Genomic DNA, 11,848 nt, shown 5'->3' with positions numbered 1-11,848 from the left:
CTGGAGGAATTCCGGAGATTTGGGTCTTTTGCCTTTCTCACATGAACGAGGCAGCACGAGATTCTCTGCTCAGAGTCACACCAGCACAGAATTCTCCTGAGAGTTCAGGTGAGGGGCGGTGCAGCAGGATATAACGTATCAATTCTGCTGTGGAGATTGCATGTTTTTTGTTTACAACACAACCTGTCCTGTCCAACCCCTTCACCTCCATTCCCTCCATCTCCAACCCCTTCACCTCCATCTCTTCTCCTTAATACCCTTCATCCCCTACCTACATCTCCATCCCTTAACCTCCATCCCCTGTATGTCCAACCCCTTCACCTCCATACCCTGTATCTTTAATCCATCTATTTATCATTCCGCGCATTAATTTTGAAGGGCCCAGACCGGAAGTGGTACCTTAGATAGTCTTTGACTGACTGCTCCATGCGTATATCTGCTGTGATGCTGAAACGAAACTACACAGTTGGTATATATACAACTCATGTTTATGTATCGTGTTTGTGATGTGTATGTGATGTATTTGTAAGAGTTTCGTTTTTCCATCGATCTTAACTCAGGGCAGTAAATTAAACAGCACCGGAAAGGAGTTTACAAACGCGCAGGATTGACTCATTCCGGACGTTAGGCTTGTGCCGGATCCACCGGAAGATCAGGTAGAGACACGTCTATTTATTCACTAACGCTGATTTAATTCCCATAGTGTTTTTACTGTGTGACTGTTTCCCTGCACTCACTTCCTGGTGCTGTCAGGTTGATGGCGCAAATTTGTTCCCACCCGAGGTTGGCGAACACCAGTTAACCACCAATCAGAACGCGTCTATCCCCAATCTAACAAATCAAAGGCAAGATAGGGGCGGGTGTTCGCCCACCTCGGGTAGGTATCATTTCTGTAGAAGCATGGGTAACTAATATAAGTTACTATTCGTCAAGTCGAGCCAAGTCAGAGTTGGTAATACAGCACTTGATGACAATCTATATAAGTTTAGTTTAAAAAAAGAAACAGAGTGAGAAAGATGCAGTAAAAGACAAACAAGATGAAAGTACTACTCAGTACCTAGTATTGATTAATTAAATAATAAATAAATAAATAAAAACCATTATGATTATTATTTTAATTATTTAATCATTACTATGCATGTATTGTTTTATTAATTCATAATAATACTTATTATATATATTTTAATTTTTATTATTTTCATTTGTATTATTAATTTAATTTAATAAATAAATAAGATGAAATAATAAAAGAAGACAGAATTAAAAACAAGATTTGAAAGGACTTAATATTTCTAAAACAAACTAAATTGGGACAGGGATATTATTCCAGATAGGAGATAAAAGCATAGATGATGTGTACATGTCTTAGAGTTAAGGGTTACCCTTACCATAATAATAATAATAATACATTTTATTTATAGGCTCGTTTCAGAGCACTCAATGTCACCTTAAAAGGCAGACATAAAACAAACCACAACAAGCTTTTTTTGGATAAGCAGGTGCAGCTGTGGTTCTTAGGCCTTCACAGCACTTCTGACCTGTTGCTCAAAATTTTGAAAACACGTCCAGGAGGACCTGCAGTTTTTGAACCACTGTGAAATGATGGACAGGAGACCCAGCACATTGATTGGGCTCATTGCAGAACTCATAATAAATTCTTCTATTAATGGGTAATGACACATTTACTGATTTTATAGATCATTCACAAGCTGGGGTGGGCTACTCACCTGACCAACAAAATAGGAAGATGCAGAATGACAACAAAGAGACAAAATTACTTCTTGGTTTGCTGTCTTACTCCTTATTCCTATTGGAGGAGATGGAGGCTTTAAGCATGTCTCTGCACAGGGGTTTCATCATATCATAATCTTTCCATGGTTTATGAGCTGTGAATACCATTATTAACAGTTAATAAACCATTAGATTTTGCTTTATAGGGCAGTGAGATTAACAAAATGTTTTATCAGAATTGTGATATGTATCTGCCTTTTTAAATACATTTTGTCTGTTTCTAATCATCAGTCAGTATCTTCCACACAAACTAACACAGCTTCTTCTTCTGTGGTGTCCCAGGGAAGACGATGTGGAACTGCAGTCTGTGGGCTCTTCTGCCTCCTGTCTACTCTCTGTTCACAGCCGCTGGACTGTGGGTGGTGTAAGTTCATTACAGGACTGCATTTCACCACCACGTCTGTTTCCATGGATGAGTTACTGAGTTACTGAATGGGCCGAATAGGCCAAGGGGCCCCAACCAAATCTTATACAATATTTGTTGTATGTTTTCTTCATAAAAAACTTTAAATAAGATACAGTAAAATTATAATAAAGTATTCTGATGCATTTCAATAGATACTTTGTCGCTGTCAACGATGAGCAGATCATGCCCCTGATCCCACAAGGAAGGTAAGAATGTAAACAATATCCATTTATCGCAAATAATCATTTTTCAATCCCTTTGTAATAATCATATTGTTTGTTACATTTATTTTTAGCATTTTAAATGATTCTAGGTTACCCCCATACATAAGGTACATACTCACATTTTCCTTTCACAGTAAACGCACAGTGACTATGTTTATTTTTTAAAGCAAATACAAAATGTCCCTGCTTCCTCTTCTCAGTGTTGCAGGCAACTATCCACCAGCCAGCTGCATCTTCAGCGAGGTCATGAACCTGGCAGCATTCGTGGGTAAGAGCAGTGATCACAGTTAACACACTGTAGTTATAATACAAGACAGTTAAACACTGTCTCAAAACTCATTACCAGAGGTAGCAAAAATATATGCTCACTATACTCAAGTAAAATTACTGATATTTGTGCTAAAAACCACTCAAGTAAAAGCACACGTACCGATTTGGCTACTTGAAAAATACAGTATAACAAATTTTCACCAAATTTCAATCTGATATGTCTGAATGACGGTGTGTTCTCCAGTCTGGTACATCTTTGAACAATGTATTTGCTCATCCCTCAAAGTTTACAGATTAAACGGCACATGATTTAATAGACAGGATCAAACCATTGACTGTAAATAAAGATAGATAACATGTCCATCTCTAGTGTTAGAAAAATGAAGATAAAATTTACTGGATACGGGGGCTGCCATCTGGCGCCTGTGACGTCTTTTGGAGCCAGAATCTTGGCAGTAGTAGAGTTAGAGTATCAAGGTCCAGCTCTTACATGTGCTTGACCAATCCTCTGTAGCGTCAAATAACTAACCAAACTCGTCAGAAACATGAAAAGAACTTGAGCAACATCAGTGTAATAAGAACTACCTAAATTTACCATTAAAAACCATCCTTAAACCAGAAGAAATTATTTGACTTGCATTTTGACTTTTATTTTGGTCCATGTCCCATCCACTAACATTAAGGAGGCAGGGGTTATAATCTATACAGAAGCCAACCCACCAGGGGGTGATCAAGATGGTTTGACTTCACTTTAGAGAGCTGTCATGTTGTCAATCTCTGTACACAGACTATGAGTCAAACAGGCAGAAGACATTCGAAGATGTTTCCCCTGTGAAAACTGTGAGGCTACAGAAAATAACATGCCACCAGGAAGAACAACATATTGTTGCCATTCAACATGCATGTGATGTGCTGTGAAAGTGGAATAAAGCCAGCTCTTTATTTGTATTCACTTCTACTGGTTCCTTCTCTATTACAGGTTTGATTATTGCCGTCCTAAGATACCTTCAGCTGAAACAAACCACAGTCAAACCATGGCTGAATATCAGTAGTCTTGGTCTTTTTGCTATTTCCTGCTTTGGAATGACACTCGTAGGAAACGTCCAGGTACAGTAGTGCATCAGCAGATACATGTAAAGCGCCCTATCTAATTTTGTCAATTCTTCCACCAAGTTTCGAGGTAACACTTGTTCATAGGATGGATTCATCTCCAGCTTCAAGACTTGATCTTTGTTGTTTTGGTTTTAGTTATTGACTGGTAGGTTTATTCACGAACTGGGTGCACTTCTGACGTTTGGACTGGGAACAGTCTTCTGCTGGGTGCAGTCCTACATCACCCTGAAGGTGAACCTCAGGAACGAGGGGAGGAAGGTTGGAATCAGTCGTTTCCTGTTGTCTGGAGCTGTCACTCTCTGCATGATCATCCGTATCCTTTAACTCAAACCAGCTTCAAAGAGTAATGGACACATTAAAATGGTAATCGCCGAACTTTTGTATGTTACGAGTTTGAATAGTTAAAATAGCTGCAACATGACTCGTACGAAAAAATGATCAAAGTGACCATTAACTTTGTGGGATTAACACTGGATTTGATTCATTTCATGATTCAAACTGCTGAAGAATCATTGTAAACATATCATCAACCCTCACTGCAGATTAAGATTGGCAGTATCGTCTCGCAGGTTGTTTACTTCTTCTCCTGTGTTCTATAATTGTGTCCGTTGCATGTTTTTCCCTTAACTCACCGGGTGCAGGTATATTCCCATTGATGGGTAGCCTCGATGGACCCCGATGCCAGTGGGCGCTGGTCATGTTCTTCCTCGCCTTCATCGGCACTTTTGCCATTGAGTTTCGTCACAGCCGCTTCGAGATGGTGTGCACAGATAACATACAGACCCACTCTGAAATGTACAGGAACGAGCTGGACCAACTGTAGGGACGTTACACTGACTCACATCTAAAGATCATCAGGATCAACTGCCCGAGGCGCATGTGTCTGAGAGGCCTTTACACCATCCGAGGGGTTTCTTACTACAGTGTTACCAATAGTGACACTTGAGGGTCTGTATTTATGAGCTTTTCCTCACTCAAAGTGTTTTACACTCTAATCCACACAAACTATATGCTGGGTTTTTTTTTTGTAATCACACATTCACACGGCAATTTGGGGTTTGCTATTTTTCACTAAGGACATTGCCATGTGAACTGGAGGCACTGGGCATCAAACCCCCGTCCCTCTGGTTAATGGTCGACCTGCTCCATATTCAGAGTCAAATACACCATCGTCCCATGTTCACTTTTTTTTAGATTTTCATATTTTTAATTAATAAACATTTAAAGGTTTACTTGCTTTATGTCACACCAAATATCTGTTCTGTACAATCATTTATTTCAATTATAGATTTCTAATAAAAATACTGAATGCTGACAATCAATGAATGCTGATATGCACAGTAAAGAATCAAATCTATACAAATACAGAAACATTTGTCTCTTGGTGTCAGTGTCTATAAACCCAAATTTCATGAGACATTCTTGTTTCAGTTCTGTCTATTTCCAATAATGTTGAAAAATGTCCTTTGAAATGTTTGTCACATTAAAGCAACATGACTATCTGCATGAATCAACACTAGTGACAGTGTGAGAAACGTATTTGATAAATTGCGAACGAGCCTTTCAGATGAAGTGTCTTTAATAAACAACCAGGTGAATTACAGCTACAGTATTTTTAGACTTGGCTGAACATGTAAACTGAGTGAGGAGACTGGCTTCTGTGTGAGCCACAGCACTTTTATTGGAAGTAATTTTCCTGAACAGTAACAATGTTGTTTCACACATAAATTAGAGATTTAGCTATTTCAGGCAACTCCAGAAACCGACATCACATATGAACTACGATGGCACAGTTAAATATACACATTCAGACAATCCAGCACGTTTTGAATTGAGAACTCTCTCTTGGCAGCACCTCTGCTGGGTGCATCTACATGTACACTGTTCTAATTTCTACAACATCACACTTTGATTACAGGATATAACATCATACATGTGCAACGCGTGTACACGTGGAGGGAGGAAACAAGTGGACAATGTATACAAAATGGTGACAAAATACAATATGCTTGCTTGCACACAGTTGGGACGTTTCCATCAACACTGATGACGTTCAGGAGTGGCGAACAAATACAGTTCATCTAAAAAGGTAAAAAGGAAGGGGAATCTCACACGTCATATCTACAGCTTTCTGTCGTCTTCCCAGTCAAAGCAAAGGTCCAATGTGAGTGCTTTTCCACTTCAGCTCCTATTACACTCTGTGAATGTTTCCATTGATGTGAAAGGCGTACTGAAACTGGAAAGATGGACTTTGTTATCCCTGCTGATGGCTAACTGTAACTCCAGCAGCATCCGCTTCACCTCCGGATCGGTCAACTTTGACCAAACATAAAAACAACAGGGTTTCAAAAAAAGGGGTTTGCTGGGAGGAGTGGGGGCAAAGAGGAGAAGGAAAAGGTCATTATGACAAGAAGTCAGAGGAGTTCCACTCGTCCTTCTCTGCGTTAAACTCGACCCATCAGTTCAAGTTGGTTGAAGGATGTGATGAGTTTGTAGTTGGCCCGCTCCTCGTCGGTCAGCTCCATGTTTCCAGCTCTCACCACCACCAGCACGTTCAGCCCAGCTTCTTCGGCTGCTTTGGCCTCTGCAATGACAAATCCATGAGTAACTTATTTACAGTGAATCCAACATTGAATCCAGACTTGAATGACAAACTCCTGCTGTAAGATGATGCATTTAGACTTTTCTCCTAGCTGTGCCAATCCAACTAAATAGAATCCAGAATGTTTAGGCCTACCTAAAGGTTCCCTGTAGAAGTATGACCTCTAGTTGCTCTTTTTCTAAACAAGGTTTGTTTAATGATGTGATACAGTCCTTCCAGAGATTTCACACTCCTCGATTAATCTACAGTGACCCTCTTCTGGAAGAAATCAAGCAGCATTTGGTTTGACTACCAACAGTGTTGCTTACCTTGTTGTCCCACCAACACACCATCTGTGTGTTTACATGCACAAAAGGTTAGCTATTGTTTGAGAAATCTGTGATAAAACCTGATCATATCCAAGTCTTTCAATATGTTAAGAAGAAAAAGGTGCATCTTCTCCTTGAAAAAAACTCAACTCTGACACATATCCTTAGTGCAACATGTAATAACACACGTACCTCGAGCGACGTCTGTCAGGAACGTGATTTCCTCCGGTTGACAGCCCATTTTTGCTGCAATTTTCTCGTAGCTTTTTCCTTCCACTTTAGTTCCTATACAGGTGTCAAAGTGACCATCGAATAACTGAAAACATTAAAAAGCAAACATTGCATTAGCCACAACATAAAAACACGACATTAGCAGTATTGCAAAGATGCCTTTAACCAATCAAGACAATCGTCCAAGGCAGAAAATGTTAACTATTGTCGTGTACTTACGTCTAAAACATCTCCTTCAACAGAGTGTCCGAAAAGAAGTTTCTGGGCCTCCACGCTTCCAGAGGAGTATACGTAGACTTTAAGGCCCTGTCCTTTCCATCTTTTGATGGATGGAATTACGTCCTGATAGATCCTGTTGGCAACAAGCCCAGCGTCAGAAAAAACACCCCAATTTATTTATTTTACAAAGCCAAAAAAAGCTTACACTATTGCAGTCTTTAAATTCTTATAAAATCTGTCATGAATTTGCACTTTGTTTAAAACCTGGATTTTATCTTCAGAAACTTTGTCGATTGACAGGAAAATAATAATCTGACTTATCTCAATGACTTATCTTTCTGCTAACTGTCCAAGTTTGTCATTTGTGAGGATTTTCTTCATTAGTTAAATTTCATTGACGCTAGTAGTACAACTGAAGTCAGCACAAATTGAGCTTGATGGAAAATGTGACATTCTCTGTATGGGATTTAATCACTTTTCATAACATCTGAGTCGTCGTGTTTTCCAACTTGCCAGTTTTTAATGTAATAATGATGGTACTGGTGGAGTAAATATATAATCGCCTCGACTTCACCGTCACATTGCAGATCATCTGTACAAATGCATACATTTTGAAGAAAGGAAAATGATCAGTGTACTTACTCGCCTTTGATTCTCCCTGAAGCATACGCTGACCTCCACATGTGACCCTGGAGTTGTTTGAGTGCTGTCGACTTCCTGTCTGCCGCCATCTGCCACAGCACATTATCCACCACTTCTCTAATGGCCTTCTCCTCATCTGTGTGTACCGTCTGGTCCACGGCATGGACAGGACACGCCCGGTTCTGTTTCATGTCTTCTTCAATCTGCCACAACAGTACAGCAGCATTGAATTATAGTTAACGATATTTCTGGATGTAATTTCCGGTATTTGGAGTTCAGTAGTGGGTCCTGAGGCAGGAGCTTTCCACAACCTTTTGTATTAACATTTACTTTATCTTTTCTTTTACATAATAACAAAGAAAACTCCAGATTTTTTAATGTACAGGCACTAATGTATAGTGCCTGATGTATTCATAACTATTTGATAAATGTTAATTTTAAAGAACTATTTGCAAAGTCCAACCTTTAAAGACCTGAGAAGAAAGTAAAACTTGCTTTTGATTCTGTCAGTGAAATCCCACATGGAAACTCCTCACAACTTTACCTGTTTTTTTAGGAGATGAACATCTTGCTTGCACTCGTCTTCTTCCCAGTGATTCGACAGGTGATCCTCAAGATGCTCCCTGATGTATGGAAATAAGATATCCTGGGAATTACATAGACAGTTCATTAGGTGTGTTATTAGAGCCTCCGTACACAAAATGTAAACACACTTTCTACTTAACAAAAACACACTTTCTACTTATCCCTTCTCATTTTAAGTTCTCTTTTCCCTGGAGAAATACCCCCAAGGTTGTTTAACAACACAAACTAGTGTTCTTTGACTCTTTTCAAAAGCCTTTAATACTATTCTAACCATCTACATAGAAAAACAGCTACAATGACTTTATATTCTAATCCAGTTTACCTAAGTAGTATTATGTAGTATGGCGCTGATGTGTCATTTCTGCCTGCAGTCTTTGTTTTGACAAAGATACAGTAAACAATTGAAAAACCAGTTCAAAGGTGGAATTATTTTCCATCCACATAGTTAGATGAGAATTCTGTACCTAACACCTAGTTTTAGACCACCTTGGTTTTTCAATTGACACCGGGGCTTTATCTATTTATTCTTTTAAGACATCATCCGCAAAGTGGGGCATTTTTGAGGATGAAGTGATGGTGAAAATAATAGTTTGGTAAAGCCTACCTCAAAATTGAACTGTGTTCCTATTTACAGAACACGTGAAAAGGCTCTCTGTCAAATCAGATTCTCCCATTTACAACTACATTTCTATTTTTCTGAAAGATTCAACAAAATAAGATTTTAAGTTAGTCCTACCAGCCACAGTATACAAGAAGGTTGGAAAACCAGAGGAGACCATATAGATTTCACCTATTCAATGATCAGTAGATCCAAACAACTTTAAGCACAATTTTACTGACCAATTCATAATTTTAGTCCCAATTCATAATTAGAAACCAAAATGTGAAAATTGTTGCCAATACATGTTCTGAGATAATATTTCATTTTAGACACTTCAAAATGCGACTATTAATGCTATAACGATTCCGGACCTTTTAAACCATTATAAGCGTTCCTTAAACAGCTTATTAATTTATTCATTTCACATTTGACAATCTTAAGAGGGCATTTATTTATTTATTTGTTGAGGAAAGATTTCAGAAAAGACAGCCGGGTGCTAGCATGGTGGAGGAAGCCTAATTATGCACTAGCTTCCAAATTAGCTTGTTAAATGAATATGCGTTTCACCCTGAGAACATAACGTACCTTCACAAACGTGATGGGTGTGGTGGTGCCTTCGATGTCCAGTAAGAGTGCACTGGTCCCAGCAGGAATTGGAACAGTGGCCATTTTTGGGGGAGCCTGCAAGCAGCTGGTTAGCCGCTAGCTAAGGTTAGCTGAATTAGCAGCGGCGCGGTGCAGGAATCGGACCGGCTGTGGCTGTGCAGCGGAGCCGGGCAGGAGAGCAGGAGGGACGGAGGAGGCCTCGGAGAACACAAGCGGGACACTTCAGTCTGTGCGGGGCCGTCGGCTGGCTGTTGTTTCCATCACCTGGCAGCTGGAGCTGTGACGCGGCCGTAGGAGCGGAGAGATGCCCACATGTCCAGGTGTCGGTTCAGCCTCCAGTCCGGAGGGGGCGGTGCTCACTGTCCGCCTCCGCAACGACCACAGAGACACGTTACCGCCACCTAGTGCTCGGGAGTGCGAACCGTTCAGAGGTTCCACATGGATCATACAGTAGAGCAGTGGTCAGATCAGCTGTGTGTCGGTCGTTTCACACGTGCTGTGTGAGTTGCAAGTTTATCTTTTCTACTGCATTCTCTTCAAGAACAAGTTGGTTTATGTACTAAAGTTATTGTCAGGACTCTACGGTATGAAGATGCGCATCTTTCGGTCTGTCGATAACAATCAAAGCCTCGTTAAGAACAAATGAGTGGATTCAGAAAGTGAAACGCTGTCCTTTTACCTTGAAACGGGCTCGGGAAGTGTTTTAAATACATTTGTGTAATACACAGATACATATTGTGGTTCACAGCAGCATAAACAGAGAAGATGATCTTTCACCTGAGTTTTAATTAAGATTAAGATTAAGATACATTTATTTGTCCCAAACACATGCACAGACATGCACAAGCACACTCATGCAAGGAGGGAAATTTAACCTCTGCTTTTAACCCATCTGGTGCAGGACACACAGAGCAGTTAATGTTTATCTGATGAATTTATGACACAAACAAATGGTTGCAACACTTTTTGTGTTGCAAAAAGTGTTGCCTTTTAAAAAATTAAAGCACTCCAGTGAAATATTTGCAGGAGCTGAAGATACACTGCTTCATACTGTGTAGTACTGTTTTTTATATGAGTACAAGGGACTTCTTTCATACAGGGAAATAATCATATTTGTGGCCATATTCAAATCAAAGCCAATATGTAAAAACATTGCGCTGCAGTAGGAGCTCCTCTGCAGATCATGTTGTGGAACTGAGAAGCTACATATTGTGCATTGTAAATATAAATTGATATTAATTAAATTATCGTGCATTGAATAGAAAAAGTTGCACAACTTTTTTTTTTTTGGAAGATATCAGGGTGGTAGATCTCGGCTTAAGTTTGGAATTAATAAGTGATCTTGGGCTCGAAAAGGTTGGTGACCACTGCAGTAGAATATTAGGAGCAGAAACAACTTTATTGGCTTTTTCAGTAACACATAGCAGATGAGTACAGTTTTGGACGATTCAAGTGAGGCTCTCTGCCAAAAAGGGTGTTTTTCAATATAATTCATCTCTGCGTCTAAATTCTAACGGCCTTGAATGCAACAAGATATCTGTTGAGAAATGCCATTAAAGGGATAATTTACCAAAGATTCACACATTATCTACTCACCACCATGCCGATGGAGGGGTATGTGAAGTGTTTGAGTCCACAAAACGCTTTTTGTGTTTCAGGGGTATACAGTGTTGTAGCCAAATCCAATACAATTGTTTATAGTTTAAAATTTAGGCATGGTATATTAGTTTTGAATCAACTAACTAGATACAGTTGCAATGTTTTATGTATTTTCAATAGAATCCAGGGTATATTCCCCCTATGCCTTCATTTCCATCCATCAGATGTACAAACTCTGAACATATTATTTTCAAAGACACAGTCTTCAATAAATGTAGATTATTTTTTTAAGTTTAATATTTGTTATACCACAATGGGAGATTGACACAGACCAGTGCAACAACAGGAACAACCAGGTTGAGCAGAGATAAATACATATAAGCCTATGACTATTGTGTACAAGCCAATGTGGAAAGTTGTTTATAGAAAAACCAGAGGTGAAGGGTCGGGGGGGTGGAAGGAGTACACAACAGGAGGACATAGGTATTAAATGGTTACTAAAATACAGGAAGTTACTTTCTTCAAACAGGAGGTGAGTACAATATGTGCATGTATAAACAACTATACAGCCTGCTATAATTTATATTTGGCAAGTGATGGATGATATACTTTCTGTTATCAGGGAACACCTGGCCAAAACCAATAAGTCTT

General features: G+C 39.4%; 2 protein-coding genes across 3 annotated transcripts; one reads left to right on the top strand and one right to left on the bottom strand.

The window, feature by feature from the left end:
- The first annotated feature begins 398 nt into the window (after positions 1-398).
- tmem150c (transmembrane protein 150C) lies at positions 399-5,407 on the top strand. Of its 2 annotated transcripts, none has more exons than XM_061079297.1 (9): positions 399-465; positions 561-656; positions 2,074-2,155; positions 2,350-2,403; positions 2,493-2,528; positions 2,622-2,689; positions 3,671-3,798; positions 3,940-4,117; positions 4,446-5,407. In XM_061079297.1, the coding sequence occupies exons 3-9, from the start codon at positions 2,082-2,084 to the stop codon at positions 4,625-4,627; spliced, it is 720 nt and encodes a 239-aa protein (XP_060935280.1). In that variant the 5' UTR covers positions 399-465; positions 561-656; positions 2,074-2,081; the 3' UTR covers positions 4,628-5,407. The 2 variants fall into 2 exon arrangements, with proteins under 2 accessions (XP_060935280.1, XP_060935273.1); XM_061079290.1 differs by having other exon boundaries at positions 399-469.
- enoph1 (enolase-phosphatase 1) lies at positions 5,366-9,919 on the bottom strand. The gene is made up of 6 exons (XM_061079277.1): positions 9,578-9,919; positions 8,351-8,452; positions 7,807-8,009; positions 7,165-7,297; positions 6,907-7,030; positions 5,366-6,388 (listed from the first exon to the last, which is right to left on the bottom strand). Exons 1-6 carry the CDS (start codon positions 9,659-9,661, stop codon positions 6,249-6,251), a joined length of 786 nt encoding a protein of 261 aa, XP_060935260.1. The 5' UTR covers positions 9,662-9,919; the 3' UTR covers positions 5,366-6,248.
- Between the last annotated feature and the right edge of the window lie 1,929 nt (positions 9,920-11,848).

This window comes from Limanda limanda, chromosome 1 (assembly GCF_963576545.1).
Source record: "Limanda limanda chromosome 1, fLimLim1.1, whole genome shotgun sequence".
NCBI lineage: Eukaryota > Metazoa > Chordata > Actinopteri > Pleuronectiformes > Pleuronectidae > Limanda > Limanda limanda.
Note: the sequence above shows the minus strand (reverse complement) of the source record. Positions and strands in the feature narration are given on the sequence as shown.

Excerpts from the sequence above, each read along its gene's own strand:
- tmem150c (XM_061079297.1), top strand. The coding sequence starts at position 2,082 with ATGTGGAACTGCAGTCTGTGGGCTCTTCTGCCTCCTGTCTACTCTCTG. Across the intron at positions 2,404-2,492 it reads CCCCTGATCCCACAAGGAAG|CATTTTAAATGATTCTAGGT; the intron begins GTAAGAATGTAA and ends ATTTATTTTTAG. Across the intron at positions 3,799-3,939 it reads CACTCGTAGGAAACGTCCAG|TTATTGACTGGTAGGTTTAT; the intron begins GTACAGTAGTGC and ends TTTTGGTTTTAG.
- enoph1 (XM_061079277.1), bottom strand. The coding sequence starts at position 9,661 with ATGGCCACTGTTCCAATTCCTGCTGGGACCAGTGCACTCTTACTGGAC. Across the intron at positions 7,031-7,164 it reads TTGAAGGAGATGTTTTAGAC|TTATTCGATGGTCACTTTGA; the intron begins GTAAGTACACGA and ends TAATGTTTTCAG. Across the intron at positions 6,389-6,906 it reads CCTGACAGACGTCGCTCGAG|AGGCCAAAGCAGCCGAAGAA; the intron begins GTACGTGTGTTA and ends TTGTCATTGCAG.